The sequence below is a fragment of the Aphelocoma coerulescens genome, chromosome 1A, assembly GCF_041296385.1.
Source record: "Aphelocoma coerulescens isolate FSJ_1873_10779 chromosome 1A, UR_Acoe_1.0, whole genome shotgun sequence".
In the NCBI taxonomy this organism is placed as follows: domain Eukaryota; kingdom Metazoa; phylum Chordata; class Aves; order Passeriformes; family Corvidae; genus Aphelocoma; species Aphelocoma coerulescens.
Window position 1 is genome coordinate 29372875 of NC_091014.1, and position 20119 is coordinate 29392993.

General features: G+C 38.8%; 1 protein-coding gene across 1 annotated transcript; it reads right to left on the reverse strand.

Moving 5' to 3' along the window:
- Positions 1–4994: 4994 nt before the first annotated feature.
- On the reverse strand, positions 4995–7956 carry LOC138104624 (arg8-vasotocin receptor-like). Its single transcript, XM_069003888.1, has 2 exons — positions 6913–7956; positions 4995–5844 (listed from the first exon to the last, which is right to left on the reverse strand). The coding sequence occupies exons 1-2, from the start codon at positions 7826–7828 to the stop codon at positions 5645–5647; spliced, it is 1116 nt and encodes a 371-aa protein (XP_068859989.1). The 5' UTR covers positions 7829–7956; the 3' UTR covers positions 4995–5644.
- Positions 7957–20119: the final 12163 nt, after the last annotated feature.

The following is a 20119-nucleotide window of genomic DNA, read 5'->3' on the forward strand; positions in this document are numbered from 1 at the left end:
GGTGGTGATACAGATAATAACAGAACTCACAAATAAACTGAGGAATACAAGAGCAGCATCCTAAAGCAAAAATTTTGATTTAATACCCAAGTAAATGTGTAAACATGAAATTAATTTTTAACATTTTTTGCCAAAATTCATCTTAAGGTAGTTTCATGGAATTCAATGCACAGCAATAATATTGGAACTAAAAAATTTATCTATATCCGTTTAGCTAAATAAAATAGCAGCATCATATATAAAAGTTGCATTTGTGATTGAAATCAAGCCTTTCATATTTCAGCTTCATAACTGGTCTACATATGCCACACGGTGATAAATTTGTTTTCTTTTAAAACTTCCTGTAGGCTATATGATGATTACATTTAAATAATAGTGATGATGATGATGATCGTGATAATGATCACCATGATGGAAATTATAAGGATGATGACAAGAATATCAAGTCTTTCTTGTGTCTTAGTATTTGTTACTACAGCAATTGTCTTGAAAAGTGGTCACTGGCATGTAAGGACATGTTTTTCTAGTTATATCCACCTTCCCAGCCATAATTTCCAGAGATCTTCAAGTTCAAATGTTTTTGTTTGGCATTTTTTTAAACTTCTTCTCCAGATGGTAATGTAATATTTCCTCCACAAAGTCCTACTGATTCCTATGTCAACTCAGAATTAAGAAGATTTGTTGCTAAAACCTGGGTAACACACAATTTAAACAATTTTTTTGTATACTAAAATGGATGCAAGAAACACAAATCCAAAATTCTGAAGATCTTTCAAAGTGTGAGTCATGGTATAAAAAAGCTCTTGATGAATAAAATAGCACTTGAATATGTTTGCACTGTATTTGTCAGACAACATTTGACGGAAAGGCAAGAAGCCTTTGCTTAGATTTTCATTACCCCCGAAGTTCATTATGGAGATGGATGATGTACATCAGTTAAATTAGTTGCTGTGACCTATCACAGAAAGCACATGCTCTGGTTTGCTGTGTTGGCAAAAAAAACGAAGTATGAGGGAACGGGTATGGCCACTTGTTTCAGTCAAAGTCTATTCTTTCTTTTGCTCCTAAAGACTGAAGTGAAAATTAATAAAAATCTTATAGACGGTTTGTAAAAACACCCAGAATCTGCCCTCTTAAGGAGATGGTTCTTCAGAAAGTCCTCAAGTGGCAATAGCAGGAGCATCATATAAGCTCAGGGAAAAGATACAGTTTCTATCCTTTTGTTTCAGAGAGGCAAAGTGAAGACAACCTTGGCTACCTTAGCAAGAGATTAAGCAAGGTAGAGTTTGGGAAATATATTGAAGATCATGAGGCTCTACCTGGGACCAGGAGAGCAGAGAGGGACCTGCTGCTGACACACATAGGACTGAAGAGGTAGAATTTGGAAAGGTAGTCAGAGTTTTGATCTGGTAGGATAAATTACATCAGTTTTTATTTCTGATTTCTTAATAGCATGATTTCCTTTCAATTCAAATCTATATGGATCAGCTATGGATCATCATAAATAGAATATCAGTAGAGAATTTGTGGCTGCATTAGTGCAAGTAACACAACTACCATTTGAACTGCTTGCAATCCTGTTTTGCTGCTGTATGAACAATCTGTTTCATAATCATGGGTGTTTCCTGTAGATAGCCAGGGCATTCAGGCCCAAATCTCTACCTTATGAAGTCAGAAAACAACTTACTTTCTCTTTTTTTTTTTTCCCCTCTGAGGAATCCAACCCAAACTGAATTTGCCTAAAAGAACTGAGCAGTTGGGTCATCCTGCTCTGCCTTTGTCAGTACATGATACCCTTAAGCCAAAAGCAGCTAACATTCACAACCTCTTGAGGATACTTTTATCCTGGCCATGAGTTTGACAACTAGACAATACAGCCATGTCTGCCTCACAGAACAAACTCTGCCAGTTCCAACTTGGGTCTCCACATCACTCTGCCAGTCCTTCCCCAACAACACAGACACAGGAGCGGTTTATTTGACTCAATAACTGGTTCCTCTTGTCATAATTAAATGATCAAAGTGAAATTGTCAGGACATTAGTTTGGTACCATCTTTAAAATTTTTCAGCATTATTTTATTGCAAGATTAAAAAGATTATCAACCAACACCTCTATCTTCAGTATTCACCATCTACAAGAATGTGAACTGGGATTGGCTGTGAAAACACAGAAGCAGTTCTGTAGAATAGAAGAATTATCAAAGTGTACTGTTAAGAATGCAAAACATATGTTGGGATTTTCATTCTACTAGGTTGTTTTTGTAGGTTTTTTTTTTCTGTAATAAATCTATGCAGAATCGATAGATTACATTGTCTTTGATTCTTTGTATCTGTACTGCAAAATATAAACTACTAATTATTAAGTAAGAATCTAATTCCTTTTAATGAACTGTGCCTTTCCCAAGTAGTAAAAAAACTGTGGAAAGTAAAAAAAAATCCCCACCCAGATAACCAGAAACCATATCACAGTGCCAGCATCAACAACATAGTCATTCATTTCAAGACTGGGAACTTGTACACTAGGTATTTTTCTACTCAGGATTTATTTGTGTGAGAAAACAGAATCTAGGCTTTGATGACAAAGTCTTTCATCTGATAATTGGAGTTTTTCATTTTTATAGCCTTCTACAGTGCCCCTGGGGACTCATACGTTTGAGTTACTGATTCTCCCATATGGATTAAACACCCTGGCCAGACTACAGTGTTGTCCCAAAGTCAGCCCCCTCTTAATAATGAGATATTGTAATACCTGTTGGAAATCTAAGTGCAGTGAATTGAAAAAGATATAGTCCAGATGAAGACACAAAATGTAGAGTAAAACAAGGTCATGAGATGTTCAAACAACAAATTCCAAGAACACTGATGGCCAAATTTACAAAGAGAAAAATTTAATTTTATTTTTGAATGTCTCTTTTTTTTTTTAAGAAATAAAAGAAGTCCTGTACGGAGAACTTTTTTAGGATTAAAAAAAAAAAAGGAAAAGGAAAAAAGAAAAGTTACCCAAATGAATTTCCCATCATTTGAAAATGAGTTTTGATAGAAAAAAAGTGGACCTGAACCAAACTCCCCGCTGAGAGTGTTTGTCAGTGCTACCCATGGGACAGGCAAGGCAGGGCATGCGGGATAGGGACTTACATCTGGAAAATGCAGCCCAATTCATTCTACTAAGAGAAAAAGCAGGAACACCCGTGTTCAAATACCTCCTGACAGACTGAAACTAAAAGTGACCGTAGCCTGTAGTTTGCACAGTAGTACAGTACTCTTTAATTTTCTTTTTAAGAGCAGGACTGATATCAGGGGAACGAAAATGAAAAAATTAGAAAGAAAACACTTGAGAGACAAAAATATAATTGTTTTGAATATTACAGACTGTAACTGGACTTAAGAAGTTCTGACATTTCATTCAATATGTGATCAAAATATCTGAGATACGGACAGTTAACATTGCTCTCAGACTTTTAGTGAAGACATCGAGCTACTGTTATTTGCAAAATCCATCTCTACCAAATTATTTATAGAGCCAGTAACAAACATATCAGCAATGCAGAAATATAAGTAGTAGAAGTTACACTTTTAACTTCTATCAGTGGTCGGATCAGGTGGTGTCAAATGGCATAGCTCCACTGTGGTGTCCAAGAAGAACTGTGACTTCCATCAGTTCTGGATCTGGATGATTCTTTGCACACAATCTGAATGCCTGTTTTCCTTGCAAATGAATACTTTTTGTGGAGTTTTGCTGCCAATACAGTAGTACAGTGACACAGGCAATTCCTTGCAACATTTCTGTTTACAGTTCCTTTCAAGTCTGCATATTATGCTATGTAACTAATTACAATCAAAGGAGCCCCACCATTAACCATTGGATTAAGTCATAAGGGAGAACTTCACTGAGAGCTAATTGACTGAAAGTCTTAGAAAGTCAGTGAGTGACTGTATCAATATCCTATCAATCGTATGGATTGTATCTTGGATATTCTTACCCCAGATAAGGACATTCACTTGAGTTACAGAATTGCTCTAACAGGGAATTTTTTGTGGGGTAGAATTAATAACTACTAATTAAAGAGACAGGGGAAAAACAGCAAGCAAAACTATCAGTTGTAATTATAGTTAAGAGACTTCATACAGACCCTTCCCATTCCTACCTGGCTTTGGTACTAACTTCACCCACTTTTTCCTCTTCCTAAAGGCCAGACACCTGTTCTTCTTGTCAGCTGGACTGGGACACAAGCTTTTCCCATCATAAAGAACAGCAATATTTAGTTCTTTCCCCCATCTGGTCTAACTCTATACGGGGAATAGAAATCATAGAATATGCACTCATATCAGCACGGATTAACCTGAAGTGTAACTATTCACTGTACAGCAGAACTTCTCACAGTGTGATCAGTATTTAGTTTAAGTCAGTATTTCTTTGACTACAATTTAAAGAATATTAAATCCCCACAATTTTATATCTTTTCTACTGATATTTGTGACTGCTAGCACTCAGAAAACTGAAATGTGACGAAACACAGTATAATGTAGACAGATTATATGCCACCAGATGTAAGTGCCACAAAGAATCCCTGGGAATGCAGCTCCATTCTCACCTGAAAGAGCCTTGCTGATATCCCTTCTATACTCCTCTGACCAGATTGCAGATACTGAAAGGAAATAAACAGCTACCTGTATATATCACCAACAAACCAGCAACCAAATGGCTTTTTGAGATAAAGATGTGGAGATTTTTTTTACAGCAAAGTGAAGTATTCAAATTTGAGCCTGAAGGGGTACTAAGGAATAGAATAATAATTGGTTCTCTGCCAATAAATTGCATGCTAGAACAAATGGGTCTGTATGCCAAATGAAAGTGTACACTCTTAGCACCCACTTTTATTTAAAGTATGGATATATGTGTGTGTAGGAGGTGTGTGTAGGTGCCCAGTTAACTGCTTGCACATCAGGAAATGCATGGAAAATCAAATCCCATGATATGAAGCAAAAAACCTGAACTGCTACTATGCTGCTGCTACCTGTGATCCACAATGGAATTTGAAACTGAAGTAGGTGTTCAATGTCACAAGCACAACAAATTCTTTTATTTTTTTAAAATTATATTAAGATGCTTGGAATTTTATACATGTATATAAAGAGTTAATTTAAACCAGGTGCTAGTAAGAGCTGGCAAAAGCTTTTTCTGACTTTGTGCTGCCTTCTCAAGATTTCTCACTGTCCCTCACACCAGAATGATGAACAATTCAGGGTTCACTCTGAAAACATATTCAAGTTTAATTATGTCAGGTTCCTTTTCAGTTATGTTTCCATTTGTTGGACCAGTTAGTGGTAAAATTTTACTACTTAGAAATCCAGAAACACAGATGGGAAAGTACTTTAGGACACAAAATATCTAAGATACTTTTATGTATCTTTGTCAGTCTTTACAGGAATTCATTCTGATAAGACAGTGGTGATTGAAGCATTGAGTCAGGCTTGCACAACACAGAAACTTCCTGTATATGCTACAGAACTGCAGAGAAATATATTTTTACAACAAAAAACAATTTTTCAGCTTCCTTATCCACATAATAAGGGATGATGGTAAAATATCGATATGTCTTGTGAACAGAGGGAATGTAACAAAACAACAAAAAGCTCTCAGCATTTATGCAGAAGTACTGTTTTCCTCAGGGTCTCTGTCTACAAGATGAATGCTCCCCGTGAACACTGATTCCTCTTGAGCTGTGGTATTCTCCAGCTGCTTATTTGTGCAATATGGAATCTGGCCACAGAAATACATGTAAATCCATGGGTTGGTGCAGCTATTTAGATTGCCAAGGAGCATGATAATGGTGAATGCTGAACCTAGAACAAAACAGTTAAAGGAATAAGAGACTAATAAAGCACTCTTACAAATAAGTTATATTTTCACAGTCTGCTGCTTCCTGCTGTATCTATTCATATATTAAAGCTAGTCTAATAGTAGGAAATTCCCATTTCAATGCAATTTGCAACTGCTGAAGGCATAAAGCACACTTTATTGTGTGCATTGCAAAGTTAAATAGTTTCCTACAGCTCTTTTTGATGTAGCTGCATTAATTTTAAATTCAACTACTAAGCTGTTAAACAGATACAAATAAATACAGATATATTTTTTGACATAAATTTATGCAGAATAAGACTCAAATCCACACTGAGAGGAAGAATTCTTAAAACAAAGATCAGAAACTACTGTTTTTATTAGAACTATTACATTTTCTCCTTTGCTTTTTTACCTCTCAGTTTAGAACGGGTGAATTTAAAGTCGCATATAGAGTCTGCCTTTCACAAAGAGGCAATCTTGTATAATTGTATAAATTTGACAAGATTGTTCTTGTTTACAACATGGTGTTCTTTGATAACTCAGACTTGGTTTTTTGCTTTATAAACAGCTGGATGACAACTTTTGGTTTTTCATAGTGTCCTGAAGAGATTTCATCAATGTGATTTCAATATTAAAAAAAAATCAGATGTCTTATAACATCACTGTTTTACCCAGTAAATAATAAATATTTATCTTATTACTTTGAATAGTTAATTGCTGCTTTGCACCTCAAGAACCCAAAATACTGCTGCTATAAAACCTAAAACCTCCAAAAGTCTGAAGCCTTGCTGAAGCACATGATACTTTTCACCATGCTGTTCAAGAATCTTTAAATTTTTAACCACTCAAGACACACACACAAAATAGGCACATGATGTTTTGATCACAAAACACAAGAAGTTCCCTGTACCTAAGTAAATACAAGAGATAATCAATGCAGGTATTTCTTTTCAATCCTCCTCAAATGACCACAAGTAGCCTTTACACAAAAGCAAAGTGCAAACATAAAGCACTCGAGAGCAGTGTGCAGCCTGCTCTGCAGCTGTGAGTGAGGAGGGAGAGCAGCTTACCTTCGGTCAGGATGCTGGGGAACCACACAGACCACAGCTGCGCAATGAAGAAAGGTGACCAACAGAGAACATACGCAACAACTGTCACCACTGTCATTTTTACTGTCTTGATCATAGCCTTTGAAATGCAGTTCACACTGCTTGCTCGGGATGGCAGGACTTCATTCTGATTTGCTGCTTCACATTCATTCTGCTTTTTCACATTTATATTTCTTCTGATTATTTTGCAAATCTTGACCTGGCACGTGATAAGGATTGCTGAGGGAATGAAGAATATAACTACAAAAATCCAAGTCACATATGCCCTCGGGCCCCAGGGCTGAATAAATTCACCCCAACATTCAAAGACACCTGGAGATATTTCAGTCTTAGAAAAGATAAATACCTGCGGTAGGCTAAGAATCAGTGCTATAGACCAGCTGGTGCAAATGGGGATGTTCCAGAGAGCTCTCTTCTTTTGGAAAGTAACCATAGGGTAGCAAACGGCTTGATATCTGTCCACTGTCATGACCACTATCATATAAGTAGAGGCAAACATGCCTAGCAGTTGTAGATACTTGATAATTCTGCACAAGAAATCTGGCCCTATGAAAACATCTGTAATATCCCATATGAGTTGAGGCAGCACTTGGAAAAAGGCTACTACTAAGTCAGCAATGCTGAGGTGAAGCATGAACACATACATCCTAGACAGCTTCTTTCTTCTTCGCCACAGCACCAGTATGAGAATAAAATTGCCCACAGACGCTGTCAGAAATATGACCCCCAGTACAGCAATCTCTACTTGAGCTAATTGCTCATCTCTTTCTGGTCTTCCAATAGGGTCTGACTGATTTGTCAAACTCAGGAATCTGTGAGGAGGAGGACTCTCAGTCTGATGTGTGTTATCCTGCATAGGAAATGAAAAATTCTTCATAATGCACAGAAGCTACTCACAGTAGCTGCCACTTGCGACTCAGGTTGACAGCTGTGAAGCACTGGCTGGCAAACAAACCAGCCTGGGTTCGAGTTTCAGTGTATCTTCAAGCAAATCTTCTTGCTCATGCAAACTAAAGCAGTGGGGCTTGGATTGTGATAAAATTCTGTCTCTTGCTGGCATGCAGAAAGGCTTTATATAGGCTCCCAGCAGACAGAGCCTTATGTAACTGCAGAGCCCTTGGGTAGGCTGCAGGGACAGCAGCCAATGGCAGACCGAGCCACACAATTGGGGGAAATATATAAATAAAAGGCAAACTTCAGAGGCTCAGCGTGATTCAATTACTCACTTCAGTCAAAACCCGAACTTGTAAATAGCTGTGGTCAGAGTCATACTTAAATGACCTTACTCAGGAGAGTTCTTGCAAAAAATTTTCTACGCAAACCAGAGGAACACACTTCAGGAGAAGCGGGAGGAATGTTTATACGTAGACAAAATTGGGTCCCTGAGCTCAGACACATGGTAACGGCAGCCTCCAGGCTCCTGGGGCATGACCACATCCTAAATGCAGCACAGACAAAGAAATGCATTTTCCATGGCCTTTTTTTTTCCTTTTTCTCTTTTTTGGAGTCACCTGGTTCTAAAATAAAAAAATGTACTGCCCTAAAAATAATATTTTTATTTCAAGACAGGGTCAAGACTTAGATTTTTTTTCTCAGCAAAATGAAAAATAACACATGTGAAATAAATTGCTTTTATTGGGACTGTGAGTCTACTGAGAATTTAATCAAAAAAATAAGTGAAAATTCAGGAGCAAATCCAACTAAGGAAAAGGTCTCTATGATGAAACAATATCCAAAGGTCTCTATTCTATTATAGTGCTAAAGTCTGTGAGGTCATTTTTCAGTATCTAAACATTTTTATTTTTGTCGAGTAAATTGTATCATGAACACAAGAAATGCATTGTTCTTCAACTTTCCAGTATGACGTTTGCATAAAGTTAGTGGCAGGTAAAAATAGAAAATTTGATTTCATTTCATTCTTTTATCTCTCAGCCCTCCCTCTTAATCACAAAAGAGAGATTTTATAAAATTGATTATTTTAATATGAAAAATGACAGATATTTGTATGCAATCTTATTTGAAGCTTGGTCATTCATATCCTTCTGGTTACAGTCAGGAGACTGGTAATTTAAAGTCTTTTTGAAGAGGAAACCAGTTAGGTGAAAAGCAGTATCCATGCTGCATATATAGTACATAATACTGCACCTAAGCTGATTAATCACTGTGATCACAACTATATTATAGGATCAGCTCAGGAAGCTCACAGACAGACTACCACTTATTTGCCACTAAAGGTTTTCATGTATCACCAAACAGGTGAAGTACAAAATTCATAAACAGGATGCTGAGGTACACTACAAAAGTTTATAAAACCTACATGACTTCTTTTCTCTCTCTTTCCCCCTTACATGCCACCATGGGATGGATGTTAATAGCTCATGAAAGGGTAAGACTATGAGAACAGACAACAGAGAAGCTAAACAATCTCAGGAAACTTTTCCACTGACAGCAGCTGTAAGTATCCATAATCTAGACTTGGCTGAACACTGCTGCAGCTGCCCAAGTCTACAAAGGCTTTTCTCTAAGACTGTGTCGCAAAGAGTATGAATCACAACAACTTAATCTAATATACCTGATTTTTTTCCTAAATAAAGGACTTTTTGTAGGAAACGGATTCTTGAGGTTGTTTCCTTTTAGTTAGCCCCCTCAATTTGGAATCTGTCTCAGTTAGTGGGAAATAGGCATAGCAAGACCATAAGGGAACAAATGGGTTTGCCTTAACCCTCACCCTCCCTTCACCCAGCAACTTGCAGAAGAGTAATTGAATTGGCCACAAACCATGAACCCCTGGAAATGCTGCTGATGGCAAAGAGTGTGCTGGAGAGCAGCTGGGCTGATCTCAGGTACTTTCTTCTGATGGAGTTTTAGGCGTGTGCTCCCAAATAATTTACCTTGACCCTCCTCACTCCATAACTTAACAAAAAGGCAAGTGGGATCTTTATTCTTCCAGCAAGATATGAAGTAAACATGTACATCTAGGCAGAGCTAGGATCAAGTGTGTTGAAACAGGAACATGTTGAACAGAATATTAAGTTCAGGTCAGGCATGGAAGATAAACATACATGTATAGTTCATTATTTGAAATGTCAAGAAATTACATGCAAAAAGACCAGTATATGAAACACAAGTCAGTTCTGGGATACTGTTGGAAGACTAACCAGAATATCATACCAAAAGCACCTATTTGTATGATTTTTCACAATGCATAATGTATGGATAGACATATATTTCAGGCAAATATGTTTTATCAGCTATAATGGTCCAACAAGATCCCTGGGAACATGCAACTCTTCCTCGGTCTACACATGCACACAGTGTCTGGGCAACAGCCCAGGTGTCAGATCCAGCATGTGGTCAACAGGCTAAAGGGCAAGCACACTGTGAAACAAGTAGCCTTTACTATGTTTATAAAAAGGGTGGTGGCCCTCCTTGTACAAATTGTCCTGGTGAGGTAAGACTCTTGTTCTGTCTTGCATATAATCAGCTCAATATATGTTAATGCTTTCATCACTTTATAATTGTGACCTTTCAATCTTTTTCCAATTACAAGCTACATTGAGAGCATTGCAGAAAATGTTGTATTCAAGGAGTTAGTGATCTTGAACAGAACGTGTCTGTTCTACTGAGCCTTGTACTTAAAGCCTGTGCTGACACTGGTGAATGTTTTGAAGGAGATGACACCCCAACCTGTCAGGAGAAAATACATGTGATTGTTTGCCACACAAAAGTAAAGGCTCCACATTGTGGGAAGAAGGAGGAACCTCTCCACAGATGGCATCTGTGCATTGGAAGATCCATGTAATATCTGTCTGATGCTGCACAAAAATGGAGTTCCCAGCACTGGAAAATTTTCTCACTATCTACATTTGTGGGGTTTACCCTACCTCATGAAAACAGCTATTTCACCACCCTCTTTATTGTTGCATCCCCTGGTGCAGAGCACAAGCCCAGCTCACTCAGCCTTCCTCACTAGGCTACATCTTCCAGCCCTCCAATCATCTTCACGGCACCATGCTGAGCTCACTCAAGCTCATCAACACCTTTCCTGTAGAGGGCCTCCAGAACCAGAGGAAATATTCCATATGTGGTGAGTAGTGAGTGCTGAGTTGGTGGGGAATAAACACTTCCCCTGACCTATGAATTCCATGTGACCTGTGTGTGTCAAGTCCTATCACAATCTTTGTCTTCCAAAAACTGCATAAATTGCAGTGCATTGCAGATTTTTTTTGCCAAGCCAGGTGAGGAGTATATGCTGAAGCAGAAATATGTGCATTTTAAGGTTAAGTGCCCTCCAGGAGTTTCTAAAACCCAGAAACTGTTTAATTTTTGACAGACATTACTTATTAAATACAACTTGTGAAGGAATAGGTTTGCACTTTTTTACTTTGGAAATGGAAGTACTAAAAAGTTCCCGTTTAAGAAAAGATAAAGTGGAAAATACTGCTGTCTGCTTTTGATGTAAGAAACTAGGTCTGCCTCTTACCTCGGTGAGATTCTGTAGATGTGAAGAGCTAGTAGAGTATTGTTACTGCACTTGTCAAGTCATTAAAACCAACTAATTAAGAAAAACAAATTTTTGCATGATTTGCTACATCTTTAGAGGATTTTAGAGAAATCAAAAAATATTTCCTTAGTGCTGATGTGATTCTATTCACTTCCAAACATTAAAATGTAAAACCAGCTTCCATAGGCCTTATATACTAGAGTGTGCAGTAAAAGATTCAGTTATCAAAAAGATGGTAGAAACATTTACTTCTTAATATCTTTTTACATAAAATACTTACTTAGTAATATACTCTAGGGTAAATAAAAAGACTTAACAGCATTGCACTGAAATTGCCCTATGGATTGAGAATACATTTGAGGAGATGTATTAAGTAATGTAAATACATATCAGTAGCATGAAATGTTATGAGAACTGCTTTTGGAAGTAGTGCAATGGATAGTAAATGGATTCTTTCCTACAGGAGATTAGTCAAAGTTACATGTGAATACTGTTCAATACTTAGCCATGCGAGGAGACCCAAACGATGAATAGCGTCAATAACTTTATTCCTCAGAAAGAGTTAAGCTTTGATTTGGACAAAACCACTTCTGGGCAGGAAGGAGAGCTCTTTGTGAAGCCAAAAGAATATTAGAAAATGTCAGGACAACCCACAATCTCATCCATTTCCATTCAAGATGAACTAGAAACCACTTTTAACTTTTCAAATTAGCATTATAATGAACACAGGACAACATTTTGTCCTGCTAGCCCTGTTTATACACAAAAAGGGAACTGTACACATCTGTGTTTGGTGTACATGTGTTATGTGTGTGTAAACGCTGCTCTCCTGCACACACATGATGTGGATGCCTTTCACTTTACAAGAAACTGTGTTCATTTCTCAAATGAGTAAATTAACTGTATTTAAAGGAAGAGGGTATTACTTTATTAAGATTAAAGGCTACATCAAAACAAATTCAGCTCTACAGCCTTACAGTGTAGGACTGAAACACATCAAACAACTATATTTACTGTTGTGCAATATTTTGGAACAAAAACCTTCCTAAATTGAGTGCATCCTTCAGTAGGAATTAGCCATAGGCATTAAAGCCAGAGGGAAAAAAACGTGTATGGGCCCCCTGTGACTTGTAACTAGGCAAATTCCAGATACTCATCACAAAACAGTACCACTAACTACGTACAGTACTACGCACCTCTTTTTAATCCCTAAGGAGATTACATCTGAAACAATAACTGTTTAACCTGTTTCAGTAAGAACTTTATAACTCACTATTGCTGACCTCATTCTTTAGGCAAGTTTCTGATTTTACAGCTGTTACTGACAGCAATGAGTGAGGGTACCACTGGGTCCAAAGCCTGGAACCAGTTTGCTTAATTCATGTACTTACTATGGTGCTAGAATTATCTTCTACAATTTGTAAACCATTGTCTAAGTAATGCTTCTTTCCTATTGCTGCTGTAAAATTTCATGCAACTTTAATAAAGTGTTTACCCATAGAGTACAGAGCTTTTACTCTTTCTTCTACAACTTCCATCAGGCTATTTTAAGGTAGAAATAAATCATTACAAATCAGTTACATAGGCTTCTGCCAAAACTGTCTTTTTCATTTGCAGCATTCCAGACAGTCTGGATTCTCTATTAGGACGCTAAATGGCCTGACAGCTCACCTGTCACCAGGGTCAAGGAAAACAACTGACAGATAAGGAGCTTCACCAAGGCTGGTCAGACAGAAGAAAAATGGAGAAACAATGTGTAACTTTAGGAGAAGGAAACTATGATGAACTGGTTTTGATGAAGAATTACAAAGCACTTTTTCTACAGATGAGAAGTTATAAAGAGAGCATTTTAATAAAGGCAAAATGCTAAGATGGTACCTAGTATAATACTTAAGAGGTCCAGAGGAAAGATCAGCCATAAGTCAATAATTTAATTAAATGACAATATAAATAAAAATGACAGTCAGTTTCTCCAGCAATACTGAGTAAGCAGTTGCAAACACTGTGGACAGTGAATTAACTCCAGCAGACTTAAAGAGACTGTGTGTTTTGACCTTCCATTTACAAAAACCTTGGGTGACACTTGTACAATCATACTCTCAACCAGATGCTGCAGTAATAAAATTCACATCTATCATTTCTTGAGTAACAGAATGACTACTATGATAATCACAGAGGGCTGAAGAGGAATTTATAATATGACCTCTAGTATGAGTCTGAATTTTAAATTCTAAGTAATCAACTACATTATTCATATCTAGTATATAATTATTTGACCAGTACACTCTTGTTTTAGCAGATAGATTTCTAGAATGCACAAAAGCACAAGGGCAAAGACCATTGGCTATAAGCAGTGGAGGCACAGGAAATCAAAGATAGATGTGTAACAAACTTCAGGTACCAATTCCCTGAGCAGGATCCCTGATTTAGGGATACAAGCTCCTTTATGTTGTGTGGGAAGCAGGAAACTGCCTGGATTTAGCAAAGCAGGAAGGCGAACGGAGCAGGACATCACTAAATTCCAGATCCTGATGGTAATCTAGAGTCTTAACTCTGCACAAGAGCCAGGTACCGTTATGCATTTACAATGCAGAGCCTTTAACTCTTTTAACAATGTCTTGCAAGCATTCCTTCAAGAAACAGGCTGAAAATTGTCCAGTGCTTTCAAAGGGGGTGAGGATATGGAGGTTCCTAGGTGAGGAGAGGAGGAAGAGCGGGAACAGGAGGGAAGAGGAACAGGAACAGTCATTGACAATATCTAGGAAAGGATTATTTTCAATGGAATATTTACCCAGGTGGTGCAAGAAAATAGGGTCAGTGCTATTTTCAGCCAGAGAAGGTTTAAATACACATTTCTGATTTCTTATGAGAATTTCCTGGTCACCAACTTATTGGCAAAGCAGAATGGAAAATGGTTTCTACTCTTGTTGAAACTAGGCGACTACGAACATAAGAATTCGTGAAACCAAGAAGCCCTGGGAAGAAAAGGCCATGTAACCTTGTGGGTAAAGCACTCCTATGGGAAGGGGAGTGCCACAGTCTGTTGCTTGCTCCTATATATACATTTTATACCAAAAGCTATTGTGTAGCGAGAATGATCTGAGAAACTTAAACCAGAAGCTATGGACATCTTTGTAGCTGACTTTCTAACTATGAGGCAGGCAAGTACATTTGCACTTACCTTTCCACTCCAGTACATTTACCTTTCTCATTTGGAATAACTCCAACAGGAAAACCACCATGCGAAAAACTTGGGCCTTTTCTGATTTTAGTCCATAAAGCTGCTAGCACTGGAAATAGCCAGCCTGGCTTGCTATCTCTGCAGCCACAGTGGAAGCACTGAGAAAGAAAGATGAGGTGGGATTTGGTGGGATTTCATACTGTGTATGCACATCACAATTAGCTAGAAGAACCAAGATTTTAGAGTGGGATTCAGAATCTTTGAGATTCTGATTCCTCTTTTTGAGGATGTAGCTGGGGGGGAAGGGGATTAACAACCCAAAATATTCACTGGCTTCTAGGTGAACTGATTATATAATATTTGGCACACTAATTTATAATATTCTATGAAGAGAGTTGCCCCCTTAGAAAACATGTTACTTCCACATTATTGTCTAAGATTCAATGACAATAAGGAGCTTTGGGTTACTGATGCAAGGCAAAGATAGTAAGCAGCTAAAATGTAAGTCTTAACATCATCTGCTCTTTGGATTTACAGAAGACAATTTCACAACAATGTGACTACCTGGTGAGGACAACTTTCTTTAAAAGTTTCCCTTTTCCTTTCTAAGGCTTCTAGAATTTTTAGCTCTTTGACAAGAGAAAAATGTTGAAGGGAAGTAACAGATAAAAAAGCAATATGAAAATAATAAAGAAAAGTTCCACTTATTTTCAGTGTTTGTGCCAAAAACCACATCCAAATGAAAGGTTAGAGAAAGTATCCATGCTGTCATAAGCATGCGTTCAATAGTCTTAATTCTTATTACTTTGAGAGTTTTCGGTGAATGCTCATTCAAGTTGCAAATTAATTTTTCAACATTCTATCCCTGAAAACAGGGAAATGCTTTCCCATTTTTTGTCTGCCATCTAGCGTTAAGAGGCAGAATACTTCTGTTTGCAAAGCCAAACTATTTGCTAGCACTACACAGCTTCTGTCGATGTCATATTATGCTGATGAAAATAGAAAAGAGTGTTTTCCCTAAAGCTTGACTGAATAAGTTAGATTTAAGCAATTACCTCAGACGCCATTATGAGCAGAATACTGCTCTACCAATATATGTTAGTTTGTCACGGTGCTTTGAAATACTTGGGTTTTTTTTTAAATTTGTTTGAGCCTCTTAGGTGATAGTTCTGTATTTTCAGAATACCATCAATAATCAATATGGCAAGTAAAAATAAACCCCATATATATAATGCTATATAAAAAATATATTAGCTTTTTATCAAACATACAGTGAGAGAATGTGCAAAACTATTTACTCAAAATACAAACTTCCAAGAGTGAGAATCATAGATTGACAAATTTTGGAACCATTATTTCTGGTAAATATCCAATTTTTATCAAACTGCCTCATAACCCGTTATGACTGTCTCTCCAAGCAGCAGTCCAAGACAGACATACAGATATGAATGTTAGAAATAATTAATGGCATTTAAAAGCATAACATGCATATAAATGAATATAGTTAACTCACCTGAATTATTGACACCCCAATACTTTGGCTATAACATGACAAAAATCATGTACACCAAACAACTCTCTTTCTTTAAAACAGGAAGATTTACCACAATTGATGCGTAACTTGATTTACAAAAGTTTTCATCCTACCTACAAAAACATGTCCTAACAGGTATAATGAGAAAATATTTTGAAAGCCTTAGATTTTTTGAATTAAGTAACAGAGATAGAACTCATTAAAATCAAACTACTTTCATTGTTGTCCTAAACTGAAAACAATCATGTTTCAAGGGACCACTCTGAAAGAGCTTGAGTGCTGGGTATGCAACCTAACAGAGACCAGCAAAAACCCATCAATAATAACAACAACAGATTTCTCTCTTGATACTTCTCACGGAAAGCACTGAAATGGAAGTATTTTTCAAATAGCTAATATACATCCTATTAAAATTAAATTCATCTCAACATTATTTAAATGAGATGATATCCATATTATGTGAAAACAACTACATACAGAGTTGTCCACCATCTGAATACCATACGTGGATTCATCTCTCTTATCTAAAATGTAGGTATTTAGTCAAACAGGATGAACTCACCTCTGACTACTAAAAGAGCTTATAAATTAGTCTATCTTTTAAATAAATTTTAGATAACTTCTTCTTAATGTCATGACTACAGCAAAGAACACTAAATTGGCAAAATGTTTGAGAAGGTTTGGATGCAGAATTCGTGCCTGGGAATATATAAATTTATCTTTTCCTGTCCAGTGTTTTTCAGTTCTTTTTGATTGTTTCATGGTTGTTTTGAGAAGCTGATGAATCATGCACCTCTGAACATGTCAGATCAGAAAGGTCTGCTCATCCTTGGGGAGAGCGATGTGGTAAGAAGGCACGGGTCTGTGATTGGATCAGAAATGTGAAATCCTTGAATCTTCTTAGGAAAGGTATGAATCAATACATCATTGTACATATCCCAGTGCTGAAACAAATGTCTGAGCAGGCACAGGAGAGAATTTTACAATGAGATTATGGGATAAAATGTGACTGTTTAGGAAGGAACCCTGTGCAGCTAAAAGGGATCAGTTGCCTCCTACCTTCAATACCTTATTTGCCAGTCAAAGAGAAGCAGGATGTGTCCTGGCAGCATGAAGTCTATAATGTCCAAACTTCCCTCTTACAGAAGTTGTAGGTCTTGTTTTGCCTAAGCCTTTGTCATTGTAAGAAAGCAAGTTACCCCGTTTAAAGCCAGCTCAGATTGTGGCTTCAGATGGGCTTCTTAAGTCATCTGATGAGATCCAACTTGGTCCAGCATACTGGCAAATGCACTAGAGCCCTGGGGCTTACAGAAGGGCAAACACACCCAGGGAAGCTGCTTAAGCTAACATTGCTACACAGTCTAAAATTCTATGTACTGTGTTGCTCTCATAACAGGATTCAGGCCTTTACATGAAGTAACTCGTATGTCAAGAGGCAGTGAAACCTCCCTGCTTAGCTGCATCTGGCACTTAGGGCAGACCCCACGACTGTTTGAACTGTTTGGTTTAAAAATGAGCTTAAGCATATATAATGAAATCCTGTGATAAATTAAAAAAGGTAGATAATTCTTAAAAACACGAGTATACCACCACCAGATAATACAACTGGAAGTGTAGTAATCTACAAACATGGCAGGCAGACCATACCTGCAGAACAGCACAGAAAGCAGCAACTCTGGAAACATTTAGGAGGGAACAGATGAGCACCTGGGTATGCACTGCCACTGTCCTGTGCAAAAGGATCCTAATAATATGTGGCTCACGAAATATTTGTGGCCACCGAGTACTTCACCAAGGAAGTGACATGCCTTGAGTGTAAAATTGGCATTGCATTGGGTTAATATGACTGGGGAGAATTAATGGGAAGACTCCCCACCAAAACCTTATCATATTAACCCAATGCAATGGGGTGGCATCCGCAAAAAAACATCAGAAGCTGCCCCTGTGTTGGAAGGTGTCAATTCCAGCGGGCTCCAAGATAAACCTGTCACTGGCAAAAGCTGAGCCCATCAGCAATGGTGGTAGTGCCCCTGTGATAACATATTAAGAAAGGGTAAAAGCTTCTGAGCAACAGCAGCTAGGAGAGAAGGGTGAGAATATGTGAGAGGAACAACTTTGAAGGCATTTGGGTCAGTGAAGAAGGAGGGGGAGGAGGTGCTCCAGCTGCTGGAGCAGAGATACCCTTGCAGGTCCTGGCAGAGCCCATGCCAGAGCAGGCAGGTGCCTGAAGGAGGCTGTTACCCCATGGGAAATCTGCACTTGGAGCAGGGTCTTGGCAGCACCTGTGGCCCCATGGAGAGAGGAGTCCATGCTGGAGCAGGTTTGCTGTCAGGACCTGTGACCCTGCAGAGGACCCACACTGGAGCAGTCTGCTCCTGAAAGACTGACCCTGTGGAAGGGACCCTTGCTGGAGCAGTTTGTGAAAATTACAGCCTGTGGGAAGGACTAGCACTGGAGAAACTCGTGGAAGACTGTCTCCTGTGGGAGGGATCACATGCTGGAGCAGGGGAAGAGTTGAGAAGTCCTCCCACTGAGGAAGAAGGGGCAGCAGAGACAGTATGTGTTGAACTGACTGCAGGTCCCATTTGCCCCCCTGCTCTGCTGTATGGGGAGAAGGGAGAGAATTTGGGAATGAAGTTGAGCCCAGAAAGAAGGAAAGGGTGGGAGGAAAGTTTTAAGACTTGATTTTATTTCTCATTACCCTACTCTGATTTGATTGGCAACAAATTCAACTAATTTCCCCAAGCCAAGTCTGTTCTGCCCATAATGGTAAATGGTGAGTGATCTCTCCCTGTCATTATGTCAATTCACAAGCCCTTTGCTCTATTTTCTCTCCCCTGACCAGCTGAGGAAGGGAGTGACAGAGTGACTTTGGTGGGCACCTACCATCCACACAGGGATGCTCTGGGAGATGTAGAGAATTTAACCTGTTCAATTTATAAAAAATACATGATAAAAATTACAACATGTAAGGAATATAAATTTTCCTTTGGAGAATAAAATGCAAGGTAAGAAAATGAATTTTACTTCTTTATTTGTGAGGAAAAACAGAAAAAGACAACTGAGATCTGAAACTACAAGTGTGACATGACCCTCCTAACCCTCTTGGTAAGGCCTCCATTGTTCCACCTGAGCACACAGCACATCCATCCTGTCTTGTCATTGTCACCTCAAGTTTCGGCAACCCCATTAAAAGAGTGTTTCAGACAGGTCATGCAGGCAGGAATCTCAGGGCCTGCTGCTGCTCTGAAGCCTGGCTGGGGAAGACCAAGCCGCTCCCTAACCGTGTCCAACCCATGGCAAACATGTTTGTCATTGTTCCCCAAGCATGAAGCAGGAGATGTGGGGGCATAGTCCCGAGGCACCTGCACTGAGTAGCTGCAGAGGCTGGGCAGGGGCCCTTCTCCTCTTCCCAGCCCCTTGCTCCCAGTGCCTCCCCAGGGTGCAGCACCAAGAGCCCAGTGCTGCCAGCAGCGTGGGGCACAACCTGCTCTGCTGTGCCCGACCTGAAAGCCAAACATGTCCTGGGCTGCACCAAAAACAGCATGGGCAGCAGCACGAGGGAGGGGATTCTGCCCCTCTGCTCTGGTGAGACCCCACCTGCAGTGCCACATCCTGCTCTGGGGTCCTCAACATAAGAAGGACATGAACCTCTTGGAGCAATGCCAGAGGAAGGCCATGAAGCTGGTAAGGGACCCGCAGCACCTCCCCTGTGAAGGCCGGCTGAGAAAGCAGGGGCTGTTCAGCATGGAGATGGCTGTGTGGAGACCTCAAAGCACCTTCCAGACCTGAAAGGGACCTACACGGAAGCCAGACAGAACAGGAAGTGTAGTGACAGGACAGTGAATAATGGGTACAAACTGAAAGATGGGAAATTTAGGTTAGATATTAGAAAAAAATGCTTTACTATGAGGGTGGCAAGGCACCAGAACAGGCTGCCCAGGGGTGT

Excerpts from the sequence above, each read along its gene's own strand:
- LOC138104624 (XM_069003888.1), bottom strand. The coding sequence starts at position 7,828 with ATGAAGAATTTTTCATTTCCTATGCAGGATAACACACATCAGACTGAG. Across the intron at positions 5,845-6,912 it reads CCCCAGCATCCTGACCGAAG|GTTCAGCATTCACCATTATC; the intron begins GTAAGCTGCTCT and ends GTTTTGTTCTAG.